At 36.9% G+C, this 25,071-nt stretch overlaps 1 protein-coding gene across 1 annotated transcript in view; it reads right to left on the bottom strand.

The window, feature by feature from the left end:
• ARHGEF38 (Rho guanine nucleotide exchange factor 38) overlaps nt 1–25,071 on the bottom strand; it is a 143,380-nt gene that overhangs the window by 77,577 nt on the left and 40,732 nt on the right. Inside the window, exon 2 of the mRNA XM_063107214.1 lies at nt 24,434–24,621. Within this exon, the coding sequence (XP_062963284.1) occupies nt 24,434–24,621 (188 nt within the window). The remainder of the gene's footprint in view (nt 1–24,433; nt 24,622–25,071) is intronic.

Raw genomic sequence — 25,071 nt, 5'->3', positions numbered from 1 at the left:
TTCATTCACCATCATTTTGTCAGATATTTCCTGAGCACCTTCTATGTACCAAAATTGTCATAGAAGCCAAACTCTGTCATAGGTAGTGGGTGATTAGTAGAGGGATAGCCAATTATCCTCAGCTATCTGAGTATGGTGAGATACACACTCTGATTTTGTTGGGTCTTATTCAAAATCTTTCCCTTCAGTTTAAGTTAGATCTCCTTTCATAATCAAATAGTGTCCAGTTAGGAACAACCACATCCCTACAGCAGGGAACAGAAGTAGATACTATTTACCCACGACGTATTGTGCATGAGGTCATATGTGGATAACTAAGCCTTCAATAATCAAGTCGTGGAGGAACTTCAAAGATGAAAAGCAGAGTTGCTGGCCCAAAACCAGATCAGCAAAATTAGGGGCAAGAGAGTGACAGAAAGTCCAGTTAAGGAAAAAGGGCCAAGAAATTAAGGGAAAATAGGACAAGGAATATAAGACAAGAAGCAGACCTGGAGGAATTCTGGAGATGAAGACTAATGACTGCAGCTTCTTTCCCATGCTTTCAGAATCAATTTCCTTAGGTGTGCTAGGTCTATTTAAGAGGTAGAGGGGAGAAAAAGCAGCATGCTTGTCTTTTTATCCCATCTTCTTTTGATGTTGGCCCATATGTTGTTCCCGATATTGAATACAGATACTGTTTTGGTGAGGATATTTTGTCATTGAACTTGGAAGCATGACCTCACATTGCACCTTTTTAAAATGTGGACAGGTGGCCAATTAGCTCAGTTGGTTAGAGCATGGTGTTATAACACCAAAGACAAGGGTTCAGATCCCCATACCAGCCAGCCACCAAAAAAAATAAATAAATAGGATAAAATGTGGTGACTGTGTCAGGTATTTCCTATGCAGTATGGTCTTGCTAAATGTTATACACAGCATTTCTTTCAGTCATCTTGGGAAATTCCTCACTTTCCTATCATTAGTCTCATCCTCAGGGTAACTCCTAGTCTCATTTGTAATCAAGTCCATATGATTGTATGCAGTGGCTTATTTCAGAATAGGATCAGACGATTTTTTAAATTTTTACTGTTTTTATGTATTCTGAAATTTTATCTCCATACTAATTATTACATTGCAATAACTTTTGGCTCTTAGGGTCTTTAATCCAGTGTCTTGCAAAATGTTCCTTTATTAAGCATTCCTTTAAAAGAAGGGGGTACATGTGGCTCTTTTGCCTGAAATCTAGGGATATTCAAGCCTTCCAGTTTCTATATCAAAAAGCATATTAATTTTATGCAAAATATCTAAAAGTCATATTATGGTTATAAGGCTCTTTTTGTTAATTATCACTTAATGATAATTAAATTATTAATTAATCAACTTATGAAATTATCATTTGATGATAATTTATCATTATCAATGGCTCAAAAGTCACATATCTCTGAGTATCACTGATTTAATGTATCCCTTATTCTAAAGAATTGCCTTATGTGTTGGATGTTAATTAAATACACAAAGGTGTAATTTTACATAGTGCCAGATATATTTTCCAAAAGTTGTGTATGAATTAAAGTTTTGTAGTTTTGTACTGGTTGTATATTTCTGCAAATCGATTTTGAAATGAATCTTTCTAAAATGTGAAATTTCATACCCTAATTTACTTGCTTTATAAGATAAATGATTAAATGTAATTTATAGGAATTATTGTCATTATTAATTATTATAATAATTATTATTTCATTTTGTTGTGGAAACTTTATTCTGAGGAACTTGAAGTGCTTCATATTTATTATTTCATATATCACTCCAACTTCTCTCTTTTATGAACCAGTTTGAAGATAGGGAAACTAATGCAAAATGAAAAGAGGTACCATGCTCAAAATTATGCAAGAAGTTCAGGACAGAGCTAGAACCAGAAATTGACCTTTTAGTCCTATGCCTCAGTCCATTACCAACAAATATTAATAATAGAGTTCTTTGCCATCTCTTTTTGGATTTTTTGGTTTGTTCTTGAGTTTTTCACCAAGTTGTCATTTCTACAATTTCCCAAGGTCAGTATCCTGTATTTCTGTCTAATTTAGATTATAAATCCATTTAGCAAGGATTTAATTCTACATTCTATCTATAATCATAGCTCAGTGCAAAAAATATTAAATAACAAAAACATAGTCTTTAATTCCATTTCTTCCTGAAGGACAGAAAGGATTAAAACATCAACTGGCCTGGTTTCAATCACCCATATCACCATGAGCCCATGGGGATTCTGTAAATCATAAAATGAATTCACATTCAGTCACTGCTATGCCAGGGAACAAACAAATGCCTGATCCAAATAGGCTTTTAAAACTTATAGATGATTTTATGATTACTGATATAAATTCAAGGAAGCATCTATGTATTTATTAATCATTTACTAGAAACAGGCAATGCTCTAAGAGCTTAAATTGAATTGTATTTTAAATGAATTAAAATTCATTTTTTTAAAAAAGTCTAAGTTTTTACTATTTTAAGCCAAGTCATTAAATTCAAACTTACAAAACATAAAAATTAAAGGTCAATGTTTCCATTGACAATTTAATTTGTTGCTTTACAAAAGTATCCATCACAGGCTATCATACTTCAAATAGGAAGTTCCCATTACATTTAAATAATTACTAGAATTTGAAATCAGGTAGGGTAATGCCTTCAGTTTTGTTCTGTTTACTCAGGATTGCTTTGGCTATTTGGGGTCTTTCATGGTTTCATACAAATTTTAGGATTGTTTTTTATTTCTGTCAAAAATGTCATTGGAATTTTGATAAGGAATGCATTGAATCTGTAGATTGCTTTGGGTAGTATAGACATTTTAACATTAATTCTTCCAATCCATGAACACATGATATCTTTCCATTTATCTGTGTCTTCTTCAAATTATTTCATCAATGCTTTATATTTTTCAGCAATTTCAAAATCTACTACAAAGCTGTAGTAATCAAAAAAGTATGATACTGGAATACTAACAGACATATACAACAATGGAACAGAATAGAGAGCCCAGAAATAAATCCACACATTTAAGGTCAATCAATTTTTGATAAAGATGCCAAGAACTCACAATGGAAAGGACAGTTTTTCTTCAATAAATGGTGCTGGAAAAACTGGCTAAATCAAATTAGACCCTCATCTCACCATTTACAAAAATTAACTCAAAATGGATTAAAGACTTAAACATTAAGACCAGACACTGTATAACTGCCAGAAGAAAAACATACGGGAAAATCTCCATGACACTGATCTGAGCAGTGTTTTTTTTTTGGACATGACCTGAAAACATAGGCAACAAAATAAAAAATAAACAGAATTATGTCAAACTAAAAAGCTTCTGCACATCAAAAGAAACAATCATCAGAGTGAAGAGACAACCTAAAGAATGGGAGAAAATATTTGCAAACCATATATCTGATAAAGGGTTAATATCCAAAATATATAAGAAACTCAAACAACTCAATAGCAAGGAAACAAAACAATACAAGTAAAAAATGGACAAAGACCTGAATAGACATTTCTCAAAAAAAGACACACAAATGGCCAACATGTACATGAAAAAGTGCTCAACATCACTAACCATCAGAGAAATGCAAATTAAAATCACTATGAAATATGACCTGACACCTGTTAGAATGGCTACTAGCAAAAAGACGAAAGATAACAAATGCTAGACAGGATTTGGAAAAAAGACTTTTTTATTTTTTTTATCCACTGCTTTTGATGTTTATTAGGTTACAAAAACTGTACATTTTTTTTTTTCTTAAGAAAAAGCATTAACTTAGTACTGGTATCAAATAGACTAAACATTAACAGGAAAATATTCTGATTTTTATTTTTGCACGTTATTCTCAAGTACACAATTACAATAATGTCACACATCCCTTAAGGAAAAAAGACTTTTACACTGTTGGTAGGAATGTAAATTAGTACAGCCATTATAGAAAACAGTATGGCGTTTCTTCAAAAAAATTAAAAATAAAACTACCGTGTGATCCAGCAATACCAGTAGTGGGTATATATCCAAAGGAAATGAAATCACTATGTCAAACAGATGTCTGCAGTGCCATGTTCATTGCAACATCATCACAATAGCCAAGTTATGGACTCAATCTAAGTGTCCCTCAATGGATGAATGGGTAAAGAAAATGTTTATATACATATATATGTACGTATGCAATGGAATACTATTCAGCCTTACAGCAGAAGGAAATCCTGTCATTTGTGTCTACAAGGATGAACCTGGAGGACATTATGTTAAGTAAAATAAGCCAGGCACAGAAAGACAAATACCACATGATCTCACTTACATGTGGAGTGTAAAAAAGTCAAACTTACAGAAATAGTAAAATGGTGTTTACCAGAGGTGGGGGTGGGAGGGAATTAGGGAGATTCTGGTCAAAGGACACAAAATTTTACTTAAACAGGAGGAATAAGTTCAAGAGATCTATTGCACTTCATGGTGACTATAGTTAATAAGAATAAATTTTTGTATACTCAAAAATTGCTAAGAGAGTAGATTTTAAGTGTTCTCACCACAAAAAAACAAGAGAAGTCTGTGAGGTAATACATATGTTAAATGGTTTGATTTAATCATTCTACAATGTGTCTACATATATCAAAACATCATATTATACAGCATAAATATATACAATTTCTACTTGTAGATTAGAAAAAAATTACTGAATTTACAGCTGTATATATGCAAAACTTCCCCTCTATAAAAGTCTAAGTAAAGGAAAACATACTTATAAAGTTAAATTAATTCAGAGACTATAATCATTGGTACGGAATTACTTTGTACCCCACGAGCACCTAAACACTTACTGTTTCCAAAGCATTCCTGAATTTTCCTGCTTTTACATTCCAGCCCAAGCTCTTTTGTTTGCTTGGACATGCTTTGCCCTTCTATTACTTTACAATAGTCTACCTGTTTGAAATGGAATCTGGTAGTGATAGCATTTGTCCAAGAGTTTTGCCCATCTCTCTGCCCTTTCTTTTGCATTATTTTTTTTTTTTTTTTTTTTCTGGAGGAGGCAGGGGGAGCACAGCTTCCCATTTCTATCTGATCCGGGTGGAATTTTCAGTCAGGGTGCCCTGCTGCCTTCTCCACTCTAACTGGCCAGTCAGGTATCCCATGATGCTAGTCTGAGTCTAGGATGGTCAGATTCCCAAGCAGAGCCAATGAGAATCTTCAGTGACTTTCAATAAATGGTTTTTGGGCAATAGAGTACCTGGATTGTAAGCCTAAGTGTGTGGTATGGTCTGAATGCTTTTGTTCCTCCCCTCCCCGCCAGATTCGTATGTTGAAATCCTAAACCCCAAGGTGATGGTAACATGGGGTGGAGCCTTTGGGCGGTCATGGGGGCAGAGCCCTCATGAATAAGACTAGTGCCCTTATAAAAGAGGCCTTAGGGAAACCCCCTTTCCCCTTCTGCCACATAAGGTTACAGCTAAAAGATAGCTGCCTAAGAAACGGGCCTTCAGCGCCGAATCTGCTGGCGCCTTGATCTTGGATTTCCCTGCTTGCAGAACTGTGAGAAATAAATATCTGTTGTTTAAGCTACCTAGTTTATGGCATTTTATTATAGCAGCCCAAATGGACTAAGACAGTATGTAAGTTTCTATCTTCAGGAGTCATCTGTGCTTAACAATTGAAATTAACTGTGATTAAGACAACACAGAGACGTAAGCTAAGCCTGAGATCATGTTAGCCCCTGGATCTAGCCTTGCCTAATGCAAGACATTCTTATTACGTAAGCCAATAAATTGCCTTTTTTATTTAAGCTAGTTTGAATTTTATTTTTCTTACCTATAACCAAAAGGGAACTAATACACTTTTTTTTTCTGAACTTATCAGCCAGCCCTAATACACTTTTAATTCTAGTCAAAATCTTACTTCCCCTAAGAAAAGTTTCCTGCTCCTTGGTTAGAATTAACCTCTTCCTCTCCCACACGTCCAAGATTTTTGCTTTGTATCACTCACTGCTTATACTGAAGATCATTACATATATCAGGGATATAAATCAATTTGTTTCTATGTCAAAACTGTGAGTTCCTCCAGGACACTTGCCTTTGTGAGTTATATTAATACTGTGTCTAATACTGTGCCAGGCATGTACATGTTTACTCAATAAAAGTTTGATCATTTGAAGTGAATTGAATCTCTACAATTCATACGATCTATTTACTCTTCTGGGAGCCACAAATGAATGTTCTTTGTAATCCCTGAATAACAAGTATGCAAAGATCAAAAGTGGTTTCAAGAAAAAAATCAAAATTACCTAATTTATTCAAAATATCAAATTGATTGGATATTTCATAATTTTCTACTTAGTTTTATCTACAAAGACAAACTGTTGTGCTTAGTTTGGCCATTAGTATACCTGGCAAATTGGCTGACAGAGGACAAACCTCTCCCTTAGTTTACACTTGGGAAATGCCTATTTACTGTTTTCTGTTTAATGAGCAGGAGGCGTCTCAGCCTAAACCCAGTCGCAGGCAGGAATAACCAAACATTCTTACGTGTCATGCAGGTCTCCAACCACTAACACCTTTAAAAGTGAACACTGAAAAGAAGTCTAGGAACAAACCCTTTTTTCTTAAATAAACTATTTTTATAAAAGTGGCTCATGTTCATTGTAGGAAATTAAGGATGGGTAGATAAAAAAACTAAAAGAAAATACAGTCACCCATAATTCTATCACAAAGCAATAACCACTGGTGATATTTTCAGGTAGGTCCTTCCAGATTGTTTTTCTTTCTGTGTGTGCATGCATGTGTACATCTTTACAAAAGAATGATATACTTCAAAAAGTTTAAAAACAGTTTTTTAACTTAACAGCATAACATGAACATCTTTTCATGTCATTAATTTTTCTCAGTTGCACTATTTTTAATGTCAACATTATGTGGAAATACTATAGTCTACTTAACAATCCCTAAATCTTTAAACTCTAGATTGCCATTTTCACTATTACAAATAGCTCTCTGGCTAAAGTCTTATTTACATCTATTATTATTTCTTTATGATAAATTTCATAATTGTAATACCAAGTTAAACTTATTAATTTTTTTTAAGGATTTTAACCAGTATTGGCAAATTATAAATAGTTTTTCTTCTAACAACCAATGGATTAAAAACCCTCATTTGGATGTTACTTTCCTGACCTCAATTTGGAAATATATTTTTAGGCTCCTAATCTGATGATGAAAATCGTACAACTTAAAATTTCCAGCTATGTGTACATGACATATACACAACAATCGTAGAAGAAAGAAGAAAATAAACAGCACTGCTTTTGATGGCCATAGTGATTACCACCAACCAAATGATCCTCTGGAAATTATTTCTAGAAAAGACTTCAATGTTTCTATTTGGTGTGGTTTGGCAGTAAATCCAGCTTCAACACAGGGTCCAATTCTGAACTCTCTGCACTTATTCTAGTTAATCATTTTAGAATTCAAATAGGACAAATCTACCTCAAAAGTTATCTGACTTCGTCTAACAGAACCTTGGTAACATCCACCGCCTCTATAAGGCAGTTCCACACACAACATTATGGTGAGACGTGGATATATTTCCTAAATTAGATCTCTCTATTATTAATACTGAAGCCTTGGAAGCACAATGTTATTGCAACTGTAACAAGTAAGGTGAGAGTAGAAGAAAGCTGGGGATGTATGAATAAACATAAGATGTGGAGACCCAATGGAGACATTCTGAGAAGGAAAAAGTAGGCCTTATTTGATTTTGGGGGGAGGAAACTGAGAAGGGGAATGCTTGCAAGACAGAAATTGCAGCAAGTGGAAAAAAAAAAAAGATGTTGGCAGCAAGCCCTGGCAACCACTGGGCTAAGATAATTATCAAATCACTACAGCATTTACTCAGACACTTGGCTTCTAGATTACAAAGCTTTTCAGGATAAACTAGCCATTATTTCATCAGGTTTCTTAAAAGTGCTGATTTGTATGTGAGAAATTTCCTGCCGTGAAACTAGATTCTGACCTGGCTAATTGAGTAAGCTACAGGTTGAATCAATATCACGGCTAGAGAGCAAGTGTTCTAACTAATCTTGCAGCTAAATTCCCAAGTTACCTGATAACTGCCCAGAAACATTCCAGGCTGGAAGATATTAATGTGGACATACCTATATTAGTGCAGAGATGTCAGTCCCTTTGCAGAAAGAAGGGTTGGAGCTCTGGAACAGAAATCTCAGCATGTTCAAAAGGAAGAGCAGAGCCTGCACAGGTGAATACAAGCCAGACCAGAGACTGGTCAAACTTGAGAAGTCCCTGAGTTAAGAAGTACATCCTAAAATTTGTTTTAATAATAGAAAAGTAAAGAGCTTGTACTGATATCCTTAGATAAAAGGTAGGTAGTTGACCAGGGGTCTCTGACTTTATTTCTCTTATCTGCCTTGACACAGGGACAGGCAGGAAACAAGTTACTTTTCTCTTAACGTGGTGTTCAGGCTTGTCATCCTTTCCTATTTCAAATTTTATATAAAATGCTTAGAGGACAAATAGTACTGCTAGGAATAGCCCTTCTAAACTGAAGGACCAGTATATTTTGTGATCTTTTCAGAAACTCTAAAGAAATTATAAGATAAACGCTTGAGTTATATTGTCAAAATATAGGAGAAAGTAATTTGGAAACTGTGGGGCAACCAATGAGATTGTAAGAAAAATACATAAATTCCGTATGCACCCAAGTGAGCCAATTTAAGTGAGCCTTATATTGTCTTTAAGGGCTTCTAGCTGGGCGTGATGAATGGGGTAAACATTTTACACTTGGATCACTTGAGTACTCACTCTGTATAATAGGTTCTTCAGAGAGACAGAACCAACAAGATATGTATATAGATATGAGAGAGGGGATTTATTAGAGGAATTGGCTCACATGATTATGAAGGCTGGTCTACAGCCTTCTGGTCTGATTACGAAGGCTAGTCTACAAATTGGAGACCCCAGAGTGCCTGCCTTGTGTGGCTCAGTCCAAGTCTGGACACCTTGGAACCAGAGAAGCCAATGGTGTAATTCTCAGTTTGCGGCCAAAGGCCTGACAGCCTGGATGTGCCTCTGGTATAAGTTCTGGAACCCAGAGGCTAAAGAGCCTAGAGTTCTGATGTCCACAAACAGGAGAGGAGAGTGTGTCTCAGCTCCAGAGAATGGATAGAGAGGTTTGCCTTTTCCTCTGTTTTTGTTTTCTTTGGGCTCCCAGCAGATTGGATGGTGCCCATCCAAATTGAGGGTTAATCTTTCCCACCTAGTCCACTCAGGCTCACATACTAACCCCCTCTGGAAACACCCTCACAGACACACCCACAAATAATGTTTACCAGGTTCTTAGGTATTCCTTCAACTAGTCAAATTGACACCTAAAATTAACCATCACACTGTGTGAGAGAGTATGTGTGTATGTATTTGTGTGTGTGCACATGTGTGTTTATTCTTTCTTCTTCCTGTATACATACTCAAACTCATAGCAGTACTCTTAACTTTTTCAACAGAATATCCTTATCCTTCAGGTCTAATATCTGAAAGAAACTACTGATATTAGTAATGACTTAGTTCAACACTTACCTTTTTTTTTTCTTTTTCATTTAGTAACATAATTGCAATATTCTAATTTTTCAATAATACGACCAAAGTCTAGGAGAGTCCTGGACTCACTAAAAATAATTTTGAAAAGTTAGGAAAGGCTTTTTCAAAAGAAAAGAAATAAAGGAAGAAATAAAAATTTGCCTGAGATGATAAATGAAGGAAGAAAAGAAGAGTGAGAAAGAATAAAAAAAGATGTGGTGGTGGGGCCGAACCCGTGGCGCACTTGGTAGAGTGCTGCGCTGGGAGCGCGGCGACGCTCCCGCCGCGGGTTCGGATCCTATATGGGACTGACCGGTGCACTCACTGGCTGAGTGCCGGTCACGACAAAACGACAAAAAAAAAAAAAAAAAAAAAAAAAAAGATGTGGTGGGCAGATGTGTGATGGTAGCCTGGTGTCAGGTAGAAACTAGGGACAAAACCGTTATGACATAGAGCGTATCCATGAAGTCCATCCATGTTGCAAACTGTGGAGATTTCAGGGCTCAGTCCTTTGGCCACTGGCATTCCCACACTTTCTTCCTCGGGGCATCTCACTTATTTTACCACTCTGATCACCTTATCTAGGTTAATCATGACTATTTACAATATTCAGTGGTTTTCTTCCCCCCAAATACATCTAGTCAGTTCTGGCATGAGCCCTCCATGGCCTTGCTTCTGCACACCTGTCCTTCTTTATCTCCTGCCACTTGGCACTTCCGGCACTGCTTGATCCCATAGCACACATCACGCTAGTCCCTATCATGTTTCCTTTCTGAGGTTGTCTCCTTGGAATCCAATAATGAGAGTAAACATACAATGGAAGGTTAAATTGCACACATCCTGTGTGCGATTGAAATTGAAATTGAGGCATCAACATCTTAGCTATCCAATACCAAAGTGAGGGTAAGACAGCTTACCGTAAGCAGAACTTACAAAGGAAATTTCAGTGAACTGTTTCAAAATCACCTGTGTGGACCTCGTGCCTGAGAAACCTAAAGGTGGCTGTGACAGCAGGAAAGTGATGGCTAAGTTTGGATGAATCTGTACTCCCACAGGCTTTTGGGACAAGAGATGCATGAATGTTTTCCATGGACTGGCTGTGGACTCTGTGAGGGAGCGAGCTGGTGTAAGCTCATCTCTGAGTCTGCAGAACTGAAGGGCAGAATATGGAGTTATACTCGGGATGCCTAGGGGCTGAGGAAAGAGTCGCAAGCCACCGACTGGAACAGAGACGCAACCTGGACCAAGTGACCTTTAGGAGAGAATCTCCTCACCACCATCACGGAAACTTCCAGAAAAAAGGCCGGGAAAGCACCCATAAAGAAGTAAAACTATTACATTTAGAAGGTTCAAAGGATGTCAAGGCGGTCTACGACAACCCCAGTTCAAGTGGATCTCTTCCCTGCCTTCTTTTCCTTGCCATCCTTCCGAGGGGTTGGAAGTGGCTGGTAAGCTGGTTTCAAGGAGGAGCAGCATCAGGAGAAACAGGAAGGAAGCTGCCCATTCTGTCTCTTCCCCCTGCAGGTTCCCAGGTGAGGCAGACCTGAGCTAGGGGAAAGGTGATGCCAAAGTCTGAGGTCAAATTAGTATCTGGGACTCATATTCTCTGCATTTGTTACTTAGGGTCTATTATATAAATGTGAGAGAAAAATCAAGGTCCTGTGCAGTTTTCATCTAGAGGCAGGGCAGGATTTCCCCACTATGTGCATTTTGAAGGGTTGTTGATAGGAGACAAGTATAAAGTTGTCTTTTGATTACACCACAAGTCATGCTTCTTCAGCACACTGGTTACAATTGAAATGGCCATTTACTGAGTGCTCATGTGCCAGGAATTCTGCTAGATTTTTAAAATATATTTTATTCCATTTATTTCTTGAAAATTCTATCATGTTTCTTCAATGGAAGGACCAAAGCTCAGAGAGGTTAAAAGATTTGCCCCAAATCACACAGTTATGAGTCTTAGAGCCAAAGTCAGGCATAAGGCTGCCTGACACAAGTGTTCTAGAGTTTAACTGCTATGCTAAGCCTCATCTCTGCTTTGATGGGCTAACTTGCATTCCTCACTACCCAAGTGGAGCACACCTCCTCCACAAAGCCTTCCATGACCATCTAGGCAAGGCTAAGATACTCTGCTCCAATAGTAACCAATGCATGTGCTTCTACCATGATACTTAATCACAATGTCGTGAAATTATTCATCTGCATGCCTGGCTCTCCGATGTGACTGTAAATTCTGGAGGCCAGCTACTATGGTGTATTCATCTCAATCTCTCCGGCATTTAGCTTTTAGTACCCATGTTAATAAACCCACAGTGAAAAAGATAACCAAGGAGAAAAGGCAGGTCAACATTTGCCAACTTAAGTATTTATGCATGCTTCACTGCATGAAAAAGCACAGTGATTAAGCCCACAAGATTTAGAGTCTGGCTACTGAGTTTTAAATACTGTTCTGCCACATTCTAGCGGTGGGACTTAACGGCTCTGTGCCCTGGTTTTCTCATTAGTAAAGTAGCAATTCTTAACCCTTTTTTATGAGTTGATGTGAGCATTATATGAACTAATATAAACAAGTTGTTTAGAATAGTACCTGGCACATAAGTGCTCAATAAATTTTAGCTATTATGGTTATTATTAAGATAGCTATGGAATGAATTTTGACTAAACTGCTAGCTGAAACAGGCAGTCTCCAAACTAGACAAATGTGTTTCAAATGTTCATTGATCTTCAAATGATGGGTCTGCCAGAGTTTCCATCCAGAGTCAGGGCAGGATTTCTGCACTACTAAGCTTAAGTGTGCTCTTCAGAGCATTATGCTGTACCCCAAATCCTGAGAACCGCATAGAAAAAAGAAGGAAGCAGAAGTGAGTGTTAATTTTAGGAAGCAGAGACAGTTCCTGAAACATTTTTCAATTACTCATGATTTCTCACTTCCATCTTTTTTGAGCAACTACCTTTCTGTGAAGAGCCCAAGATGCCCAACCCAGTGTTCATAAGTCACCTGAGTTCTAGAAGAGACTCAAAACTCAAGAGGGTTTGGATCTCACTAGGTATGCTCAGAATGACGGAAACAAGGATGAGCACTGGAGTGGGGGTGCACTTTTGGGCACCCATGTATTAACTGTACCACCAAATTCTAGACTCCAAACCTTAGGGTCAATGCAGGCTCTCTCTTCTGTCACCCCTGCCTCTGATATTGACAGACTAACCACAATGTCTCCAACATTCAGTTAGCCTTTTTGTAGTCACTCTATAAAACTCTATCAGGCCCTACTTCGTGCCTCTGAAAAAGCTTCTGAATTCATCTTCAGTCTCTATCATCAAATCCGTTTACCCAATACTTTTAAATGTTTTCCTAAAATATAAATTTATTTGGATTTGCAACACAATTATAAATGCCTTTGCCTTAAAACATTCGTTTCCTCCCAGTTGCCTACAGAAAAGACCTCAAATTCCTAGTCTGATAATTTTATCTGGCCAGGACCTATCTTGTCTTACTCCAGTTATTTTTATTTTTATAAGAACCATCTCCTCCAATCCAAAGGAATTATTTGTTTTCAAACTTGCCTTATGCTAGCTCACCTATAACTTTTGCTGCTGGGGCTCCCCCTATTGCATGTCTCTCCTAACCCTGCCTTTGCCTCTGCAATGCTAACTCAGGGCAGATTCTTCCTTGCTCTAGGATTTCCTGGACTACCCACATAGCCTGAAGTTGTCCATCCATCCATTCATTTTTTTCAGTCAATAAACAATTATTGCAGCCTGTGTCTAAGGCACTGTATCAGGTGCTGGAGATGTAGCAGTGAACAAATAAGACAAAAATCCATGCCTCATAAAGGAGACAAGTAAACAAGATAAATAAGAAAAATATATAGTATTGTAAATATAGGGTCATAGGAATAAAAAAAGAGCAGGGAAGAGGGAATAGAGGATTTTAGGGAGGCTGCAGCACTGGCACAAAAGCCCACATCCCCTGGATACTCAATGTTCTTGGACACATCACAGGCCTTCTGCTGTAAGCATCTCTAAGTCTCTATCTAAAGGCTTTCTCTGACCACTGATAACTGTTCTGCCTACACACAGGGCAGGCCAGAAGTGCCAGGGATTAATACTCCCAGGAGCATCCCTCACCAATGTCTAATAGGAACTGGTGGATTAATATCCCTCACATGGGACAACTCTGAGGTGTGTTCTGCACAATCTCCCAGAGCTCCCAGTAGGGTGTAAGCCCCAAACTGGACACAGAGCTAACCCACTCATTAATGTACCCTATATTGTCTTCCTTTCCTTCTCTGTTTCATGTCTTCTCCTTTACTGCCGATCCAGGGGACCAAATCCCAAATAAATGACTTCCTCTAAAATCATTTTATCTGGATCTGCTTCTGAGGGAATCCAGTCAAAGATAGAATGAGGTGATCAAAGAATGTTTTACTGAGTAAAGATTTGAGGGAGGTGAAGGAGCAAGCCATGAATTTATCTTGGGGAAGAGCATCGAGGCAAAGAAAATAGCAAGAGCAAAGAGCTTAAAACAGTAGTGCTCCTGGCTTGTTTAATGAACAGTGAGGAGGCCAGAGGCAGAAATAGATGAGGTCAGAGGGAATGAGGACCAGCTCATACAGGACCTTGTAGGTCATCATAAGAATGTTGGGTTTGAATCAGAGGGAGATGAGAAGCCATTTGGAGGGTTTTGAGAAGAGTGATATGATCTGACTAATATTTTTAAAGGATTACTCTGGCCGTTTGGTTAAGACAGGGTGGAAGAAGAGAGATGGGTAAGAACCTAGGTGATTATTGATGGGTCCTTGAAGCAAAGTGGAAGTAAGGAAGATCAGATGTGGTCTAATTCTGGATAAAGTTTGAAGGCAGAATTAATAGAATTGGCTGATTGATCCAACATGGGTTAAGAGAAAGAGAAAAGTTAAGGATGAATCCAAGGGTTTTGCCTGAGCATCTGGAAGAATGGTGCTGCCATTTACTGAAATGAAACACATTGCAAGGGGAAAATTAAGAGCTCAGTTCTGAACATGTTAAATTTGTAAATAACCAAGTACACATTTGAGTGAGAAGTTGGATAAACAAAGCAGGACTTCAGGGAAAATGTCTAGGTTAAACATAAAAATTTGCCAATCATCAGCATGTAGATGGGATTTAAAGCCGTGAAACTAGATCAGATCCCCAGCAGAGTGAATGCAGACAAAAAAGAGAAGAGGACCACAGACTGAGCCCTGAATGACTTTAGTGTTCAAAGATGCGTATCATCCAGCAAAGGAGACTGAAAAGGAGCTGCCAGGTGATAGGGCCTGGAGTCCTGGAAGACAGAGGAAGAAGTGCTTCTGTCAAGTGCTGCTAACAGGTCAGGAAAGTGAGCGCCTCCTTCTGCTAATGTCTAAAGCAATTATTTGCTTCACAACTAATTAGCGTTAACTGATCATGACTGCCTTCTGTCATGATCACTTCTAGCATTGCCTTGAAATATATCTGTTTGTTATTCATGTTTTTATGAGTCATTTTCTTGACCAGATTATAAACTCTTCTAGGGCAGGACTATGACATAAATTTTCTTGATTTCCACACAGATCTCAGCAGTGGGTGTTGCATGCAATAGTCACTTGACAAACATTTAATCTTTTAATTTGCATATTGAACTAAAATATCACATTCTCCATGAAATATTGCCCAGTTCAGCTGTCTGAAAATGATCTGTCCCTTTTCTGAACTCCAATTACACTTATTGTCTACACTTACCAAGTATTGCTTTGCATTATAAGTTATCTTTTCATAGCTAGGAGTGGCTAACTAGGGATTCTTAGTTTTTGAAGGCAACAGATGTGTTCCATATGCTTTTATAAACTCCAAATGGCTTAAAATTCATTAATGAATTAACTCATGTAATCATCAACTTTGTTTGTGTCTAAAGTGCCTTAACTAAGTGCTTATTAATAAAATGCTTGTTTCCCCAATATATACTTTCTTTCTGACCCAGTGTTATTCTTTGGAGTCTGGGGTTTGTAGCCCTGTACTGATACGCATGGATATGTTGATCTATGACTCAGTGAAGCTACCCCAACATTGCTGGCATTTCATTAAAGGGTTTTATGACATCATTATAAAAATCACAGTCACTGAAATTTTGTTGCTTATTCTTCACAAATAAAAGCAAATTAAAATAGTGGTATATGCATCTCAGTTCTGAGAAGTGACATGATGAGCATCAGATTACGTTACCCAGGCTGAAGGGATGACTTTCCTGATTATTCAAACAGATCTACGTACCCCATCTCTTTTTCAATTCTGGGATTCCAGCCCCTGCAATGAACTGGGAAATGCATTCGTTTATCTCCTAACTTGGTCCAGCAGGTTTTGATCTGGACAATAGATTATAAAAATTAGAGAAAACTGAAGCTGCCCTAAAATGGAGCATAGGAGTTGCTTCCAAATGTAACAACAAGGAGGAAAGTTTCCATCATAAAGATATCACAGAAGGATAAAAAAAAATCCCTCATGGGGGGGGGCTGAGGCTTTCTGAGCAAGCAAAGAAGAAATTTTCTTCCCATAAAAAGAAGTTTCGCATACTAGAATATTGATATATCACTTTCATACCCAACTAAATCTGAATCCAATCTGACAGAGAACTATGTGTCTTCCAGGATGACAAAACCAAAATGTCCCTCTTGGTGAAAATGGGAAAGCCAGTGAAGCACGATGACTCAGTGTCACTACTTGAAAAAGAGGCTGGTTAGCTCTTATATATTGACACGGTTACTTTGTGGTTGGCAGCTCCATTCACTTGTGTGATTTTTATTTTTAAATTTAACATTTCACACTACAACCTTCTTCAACACCTGGGAACTGCCCTTATTAACACACTTTTTTAAAAGTAAAGAAAATTTCATTGAGATTATTTTTTCTGACTTTTTAAATGTGGCTTCAATTATCTGACCTCATTATGGAGGAACAATGGCCCAGATTATGAAATAAATGCTGGGATTCCACATAAAGGATGAAAATTAAGTCTTAGATTTAGAAAAAAAATAATGAAACTCTAACCTGGCTATATAGACCACAGAACTCTTCATTGTCATGTGATGTTACTCACCATGAAAATCAGTATTTCTAAAGGATTGAAGAATATCTGTATCAATGTTTAAAGGAGATTTCTGGCAAGAGTGTATTTTAAAGTTAGTGCATAGCTTAGAAAAGCCAGTACAAAGCAGAATCAGAAATTCAAGTGCATTTCTTTTGAATAATTTCCCGCAGTATCTCAATTATAATTAGAAGGAATTGCTTTGATTTTCTCAGATTTTTATTTAATATAGTGACCAACATTTCTGTTTGTGCTCAGTTTTCTGGCTTTCTGGGCATCTTTCATTTAATGTTTTCAGACTGCCTTTGATCTCTGCACCCACTAAAGTCTGTGAGGTCTTGTGACTGAGGAGTTCGACCTCAGGAACTACTGGGCTCTACTTTGGTAGGGACTAGATGAAATAGGAAGTAGAGATGGAGAGAGGAACTTGGTTGTTTTTCCTCTGTTTTACAATCCAGAGGGATTTCTGGTATTCTAAGCATAGCATGAGAAAGAGCCAAGATACACAGGGGATTATGTATACACTTTATACATTATAAAGTTTCTTCTAAAGAACCTAATATGCACCCCTACTACTTAAAATGTAGTCTCTATCTCTTTGAAATCACAATAAAAAGACAATTGGAAAGTTTGGGAGAGTAAGCAAGGCAAAGAATCAGAGGAAAAGGTTTTATCCTTACGTAAAATCCATGTGTATTTAAAAGGATAATTTAGTTAAAGAGAGAAAGGGAGGGAGATAGAGAAAATAAGGGCATTATAGTTTTTGAATTAAAATTTTTACCTTGAAATAATTGTAGACCATATGCAGTTGTAAAAGATAATACAGAGAGATCCCATGTACCATTTACCCAGTTTCCCCCAACACTAACATCTTCAAAACTATAGTACGTGTACATTGAATTTTGATGTTGTGGAGTAGAGCATACTGTGAACAGAGGAGAGTGATTTTTTGCATAAATAAGACATGTCTGTTAGAAATCAACATCTTAATTCCACATAGTTCAGAGCAATTTCATGGAGGAGACGGAGTTTTAAAAAGAAGTTGGCTTTAAGAAAGTTACTGTCAGTGAGCCAAGGTAATATGTCTCAGGCCCAGAATACAATCAGAAAATTTTGGAGGTGAACAGAGACATGAAGAGTGCTGTGTGATAGAAAAAAATGAGGGACAATAACTCCATAGTTGTCTATTAAGCAAAAATAAATGACTTGGTTTTGGAAACAGTAAAAGTCTTTTGGTGAAGGTAACAGCTAGAGAAGATGATTTTGGCAAGAGTCCTTCTGTGACACTTAAAAAATTCATCACCAAAGATATTTGCTAACATATGAGGGAACTTTAAAAAATTCATGGAAAGATTCATGTTATCTTTCAATTCTATTTTTCCATGAACTTTGTGAAGTACCCTTATATAGTTTCCTTGATTGAATATGCAGGCAAAATTTTAGCAAACAGCTTTGAGAAGCCTAATTTATCTATGAATGTATCTATCCATCTGTCTGCCAGCATGACACTGAAACAACCCACCAGTAACCTAGGTGTGTGTAGTAACATTGGTTGGCACCATTTTAAATTTGGGGGCTCTGAATCCAGAGAGAGCATTAACATTGTTCTCCTCAAATTTATGGCCCCTTAATAAAAAAAAAAGAAAGGAAGACTGGCCAGTTAGCTCAGTTGGTTAGAACACACCAAGGTCACAGGTTTGGATCCCTATAATGGCCAGCTGCCAAATAAAAAAACAAATAAAAGAATGTTTTCCTATTTAAATTTATATTTGGTATTTATGGTTGAAAATAAAACGTAAATATACTATATTCTTCAGGGGGAAAAGGTTCCACAATGGTATAAATACTATAATTCCAAAGTCAGAAAATATTTGAATATATCTGTATATGCTTAGACAATAAGCCAAAATACTTAACAGTGCATATTTCTAAGTGGTAGGACTATAGTGATTATTTTATTCTATATATTTTTTCTAATGAAAATTATTTAGAAAATTGATGCCATATAGTGTATCAAACTTTAAGAGAAAATTCCAATTGAACTTTTGTGAATACAAAGTTTTTTTTTTTTACTATTTTCCAGGAAACACAGATTTCAAGCATAATGCACACAATTAGACCAAATATGAGCAAATTCAAAATAAATACACATAATTTTCTTGTTATATAAATAAAGGTCTACTAAGTGTGCATTCAAACATATATGCTTATAAATAGAAAATCCTCAAAAGGGTAAAAAGAAACTGGTAATGGTGTTTGCCCCTAGGGAAGGAAACTGAGTAGCTAAAGGCCCCTTGAGATCTTTAGTACTTTTGTACTATGTGAATTTCAGAAATTGAAAAAATAATTTAAAACAAATAAAAAAATGTTCTTAAATTTCTCCCATCACTCTCTTTAAGCACTTTTTGTCCTTTCCTGACTCATAAAATCCCTTTTTCACTGTTAAATTAGTTTGCTCTGGTTTGATTTATTTTTACTTACTGCCAAAAATATAGAGTCTCTCCTATCACCCTGTTTGGATAATAAATAACTAGAACCTGTTTTCCTACTAAATGTTTCAATACCGAATGCTGTGGATAACATTTACCTTCTTTGTGAAACCTCTCACAATGCTGCCATTAAAGAAGATGTAACTGCTGAGTTTGACCCTGCTTTCCGTTAGGTGAAGGTCTGTTTGTAGAAAAGCCTTGAAGTTAAGATTAAGGTTTGGAACCATGACTGTCACAGAATAGTCATCAGTCAAGTGCTGGAGCTAGTTATTCATCTGTACACTGATTTGTTCATACAAGTTCACTCAGAAAAATCAGATAAGTCTAGTACTTTTCTCAGTTTTCAACTTCCTCCTTCCAATTTTTGTTTTTCATTGGGAGTGGTCTAAGTTTGATTTTGCACAGAGAAAAGGTAATGAATCAGATGACTTCCCAAGGTTTCTTCCAGCCTAACATGTACATGTAAAATATTTACTTATGTTGCTTCAGGTTGAGCTAAGTATGGTTTTCAGATTGTTCCATGATTTAACTGAAGTCTGTTCATTAATTTACAAATTTTGACACTAACTGATGACAGGGGGGCTGTGTGCAAAGATGTGATATTTAAATGGTTAGGAGGGAAGTGAGGACGTGAAGGCGCTAACGAACATTGACAAGGTGGAAAAGTTAATGAACTATTGGCATCAATTAACTACCTCAGCACCCATATAAATGCTTATAAGAATCATATAAGTTTCTGAGCATTTATTTACTTAATCAAAGGTTAAAAGCTTTAAGAAGTGGGGAAAAAGACAAATCTGACATGAGAGTACTGAGAAACCATGAAAGAAGGGCCATTACAGCATTAGTGGAGAGACTACTGGAATGAAACGAAATTCCACTGTGACGAAGACAGAGCATTGAAAGGTACCTGAGCAAGGAGAAGTACCAAGTGTGAAAAATCAACAAGCTATAAACAACCCAAATAGAATAACATAGGAAACGTGAGTTAGAATTGTGAGAGCCGTAATTCAAAGCACCAAAAGCAAAAGTTAAATGTGCTGAATAAAATATCACAAACATAACCATAATGGAAAAGTACTTTACATGGTCAGAGACACCAGTTGTGACAAGTGATTATAAGAGTTACATAGGAAGCAGAAAACAAGAAAAGACAAAGCAGAAAACAACAAAAAGTAAAAATGCTGACAAAAATTAGAGGACATATACAAGAATACAGCTCAGCAATGACATTTATATCAGCGGGGCCGGTTTGGCTCCCCCGTGCAACAGTTGGTTTAAAATTGGCAACATATTCATACTGAATGAATTTCTTATCTCATTTGATACAAGTATGGATTATGGATTCAAGGGAAGGCATTTTCTTACATATTTTGTCTTTTTTATGTTGATCATTTGTTCATCACAGGGACAGATTTCTAATAAATTGTGCTTATTTTGAAATATGTTTTAGTCACACATTCTTTCATACATATTAAATATTTTATATTTACTTTTAAAGAGAAAGACAGAAATAAAGGCAGAATATAAATAACTCCTTTAAGATCAAGAGAGAGTTTTTTTGTTTTTGTTTTAAAAAATTGTGATGAGAATGATCCAATCGGGAGGGTAAAATTAATTATGCAGGAGAAAGGACACAGACGGGAGTGAAACTCCTGAGTAAGCCAGAGGGACAGAAGCCACTGTGTGAGTGGGGAGGATGTCCTTCATCAGAAGCAGGAACTATTGATTCTTGTCATAGGAAGGAGCCGAGTTACAGGGGTAGAGATGCAGGTGGGTTGGTAGATTTGGTGTTGGGTGTGTGTGCATCTTTTTGACTGTGTTTGCTTTCTAAATGAAATGATGCGAAGGAAATTAGCTGAGAGTTCAAAGAGAAAAGGGGGTGTTTGAGGTGTGAGGAAAAAGACGCGAGAGAGTCCTCTCAGAGACTTTACTGGGGGCCCATGTGAAGACAGCAGTCATGAATGTTCAGCTGCACGGGGAAAGCTGTGAAGTAGACAGAAAATTGAACTTCACCAGAGTAGTGTTTTTAGGGGAGTACATGGAAAAAAAGAGAGAAAAAGGAATTGAGGTCATATGCAAGCAGTGATTATACTGAAGGACCCATAGAAACTAAACCAGTGTGGGCCTGATGAACAGTGAAAAGGTGGTAAGGTCAATAGCCTGGAGGTTTGGGTGGCACTGAAAAATTGTCAGAGACAGGGTACTTCAGAAATGCTTTGAAAGAGAGGAGGTGGAGGCTAGAGAGCAGTAAGCTTGAAATTCTGATTTTGAGGGGGTGGAAATATTGGTAATAAGTACTAAGGCGTGACTGTAGAGTAAGTGGCTGAGATGAAGTTCAGGAAAGATTGTTGCGTATGAAAAAGTCAAGGAACAGGCCGAGCCCGTGGCGCACTCGGTAGAGTGCTGTGCTGGGAGCGCGGCGACACTCCCGCCGCGGGTTCGGATCCTATATAGGAATGACCGGTGCACTCACTGGCTGAGTGCCAGTCACGAAAAAATGACGAAAATAAAAAGAACTTTAAAAAAAAAAAAAAGAAAAAAGAAAAAGTCAAGGAACTGAGAGGCCCAGATGTTGCATGGTTCATTTGTATGAATACTGAAATCACCTACAAATGATGTCAGAATTAGGGAGGGAGAGAGAGAGGTTTGTGGAGACAGCTGACTGGCTTCTAAGTAGTAGTTGACAGGTGGGATCCCACCACAGGAAGGGTACGTAGTAGTAAGAGTCTGATGCATGTGCATTGAAAATCAATATTTTAATAAGTATGTAAATGAACTTCTATTAATAATAACTAATACATGCCAGAATAGAGGTTTTATCAGATACAGCTAGTTTATATGAAATGAAAGAAAATACACCAAAAAAAATTTTTATACTTAGAAATTACACTAGCAAGCAAATTTTTTATTATGATCATGAATATTATTTCTACTCTTACAGATTAATAAGAAATTTCCAGGTTTTCGGAATGTTGCCAGTAATCTTCTGACTTGGGAACTGTGAGAAGATTAAATGAGAATACTAATGAAGTGCTTGGACCAGGACCTGACACATAGTAAGAACTCAATAAAAAGTCATGAGGTGGTAAAACTAGGGATACTTACTGTGAAGGAAAGGACTTCCACGCCTGCTTTGCCACTCTTCTTTATACATTGTTTTAAACCAAGACTCAACTTTTATATCAAAGATCCCTTGACCTACACTGCTTTTTCCTAATTTGTAGGCCAGATGGTTTTCTAATATTGCTGGGAAGAGTCCTGTATTAAGAAATATAAACTCTGCTTCTGAATGTTTTAAGTACTGGGAGAGTGGGGGATTTAATAATTGGTGTTGGGACAACTGACTAGCAATTCTTTTTATAATAATGGGGTATAAATTAAGATATCAAACATAGAATCAATAATGTTGAATATACTTGACTACTTAAACATGGCAGAAATAAAAAAAACATACATTTTAAACGAGGTTAAAAGGCAAGAGACTAACTAGGAAAATCATTTGCAACATGTATGATGAGAAAAAGAATATCTCTAACGTACAAAAAGGTCATATAAAATAATAAGAAAAAGATAAATCATAATTTTTTAAAAGGGGAAAAAACACATGTATATAAATAGGGATTGAAAAAAATAGAAAAGACCAATAAATATATAAGAAATAGCTTGTCAGAAGGAACCAAAGGAACTTTTATAAAATTAACAAAGTTCAGCATTAAAGAGGATGCAGAGAAAATGTCTTCTCAATCACTATTAATGGGAAGGAAAATTAGAACAGTATCGACTTTCTGGTTGGCAGTTGGCAATTTTTATCAAAATCTTAAATATGCATACCCTCGGACCTGGCAATTCCATTTCTAGGAATTTATTTTAAGGAGATAAGGGACAAACACCCAAAACATAAATACATCTCACCATCAGTAATAGTAGAAAAACATTTAAAAGTTAGTAGTCATGAAAAGATACATATAATAAATTGCTGAATGAAACAAGTATGTTACAAGACAGCATATGTAGTTTGATCACATTTATGTAAAAATATGTGTTTTTGTGTATGGATATATGTAAGTGTCCAAATAGATGTCGGAAAGGATGTTCCCAGCCATGTTAATAGTCATTTTCTTTTAGTGGAATTTATGATCATTTTTACTTTCTGGTTTATGTGTTCCCATCTTTTTTGAATTGTATATGAGGACCACTTAAAACCCTAATGATTTGATTATTACTCCTTAGACGCTTTGCTCTTGTTCTCCACTCTGCCTGGAACTTTCTGTTACCTCCTTCAGTTCTTTGCTCAACTATACCATTGAAAAGGTCTCCATCTACCACTCTATTTGAAATAGAAGCACCAACCCTCCATCCCCATGCTCCACCCCATTTCCCTACTTTAGTTTTCTCAGCTGTTCTTAGCACCATCTAATATATTTTCATTTTTAAAAAAATTTATTGATTTTTGTTTGACTCCTCTCCTCTCTTACTAGAAAGTAAATCCCACAAGGGCAGGACTTTGTTTTGCACTAAACTGTAATCTCAGTGCTGTGAACAGTGCCAGTCACATATCAGGCACTTAATAAACACGTGTTGAATGAATGAAATTGCCGTGTGTGTGTGTGTGTGTGTGTGTGTGTGTGTGTGTGTGTGTGTGTGTGTGTCAAACATCTCATATCTTTATTCTAATTCTCTACAAGAAATTCCCTAAAAAGGCCTTGATTAAAAGGAAGAATGATTAACTTATAAACACTTCAAGTTTTCTCTGTGGTCATCCCTACTTACCAAAGAGAAAATTTTTTCTTACGTTCAGGTTAGTCTCTATGTTAAATTTTACTTAGCTAAATACTAATAAGTTTAATTGAGTTCTCAATGTGGGGGAAAAAACCCATATATTTTTCTCTTCTAAATCCATGATCATCACTGAATCAGATTAAGTCCCTTGTGACTAGCCTGCTAAAAACCTGTTGCTCAAATTTTGTTACCAGTTTCATGGGATTCCAAGGAGGAACACATTAGAAATCTCAAAGCAAAAACTGTGAATTTTCCTTTCTCCCACATTTTAGAATATAGTTTCCTTGGCCAAATGGAGAGACACCAGTGTCCCTCTGCTGACACAAGAAGCATAAATATGATGATGCCTTGTGTCAACTCAAGTCTGGAGACTCAGAGAAAGACACGTCACCCCACTGAGACATTTAGGTGCTTCAATTTCATGGTGGTATTTAGCACGGGGGGAGGAAGGATATGATGGAAAAAATAAAAACAACCTCAAATTTGCATTTACCTGTTTATTTCTCAGGGGCTGAACCACTTCCCTAAGGCACAGCTCTAGGTCATTGAGATAATCCTTTTCCGTCTGTATCAGCTCCTTGATGATTTTTGCCCGCTTTGCCATCATCTTCCTCATCTGGTGCTCTTCCTCCGGGGTTGGGGTCTCAGCTGCGGAACACTCAGACTGTGGATTCATCTTTTCTGTTAAATGAAAACATGCACAGGTGAGGCATTCTGCTGAGGTTTCTTTTCCTTCATTACAAATGATGTCACTGCAGGATTATTAGTAGCAAGGAAAAAGGCTTAGGGAATCTTCACAGTGTGTTCTTAGGAAGTGACATGTGTTAGCTCCTCATATGGTCAGAATCCTACAAAACTATGAGCAAGAGGGAAGGTGAAAATGAACTGCTTCTAACAAGTCATTTAAATGATTCTCAACTGACATGGCTTCTTTAAAATATCCCATTGCTAGTGTCGTAGGCTATAAAAGCTGGTCTACAGCCTGGAGATAGATGTATAAAAACACAGTTCAGAACTTTCAGACACACTGGCTTTTAAATCAAGAGAAGATTTTTAATCAGTAAGTGAAGCACCTTCCAATTTTACTTGTCCCTATTACTAAAAATAATTACCCCTCATTCTCAGTGGATA

This window comes from Cynocephalus volans, chromosome 9, assembly GCF_027409185.1.
Source record: "Cynocephalus volans isolate mCynVol1 chromosome 9, mCynVol1.pri, whole genome shotgun sequence".
In the NCBI taxonomy this organism is placed as follows: domain Eukaryota; kingdom Metazoa; phylum Chordata; class Mammalia; order Dermoptera; family Cynocephalidae; genus Cynocephalus; species Cynocephalus volans.
This window is presented reverse-complemented; position numbering and strand designations above follow the sequence as displayed.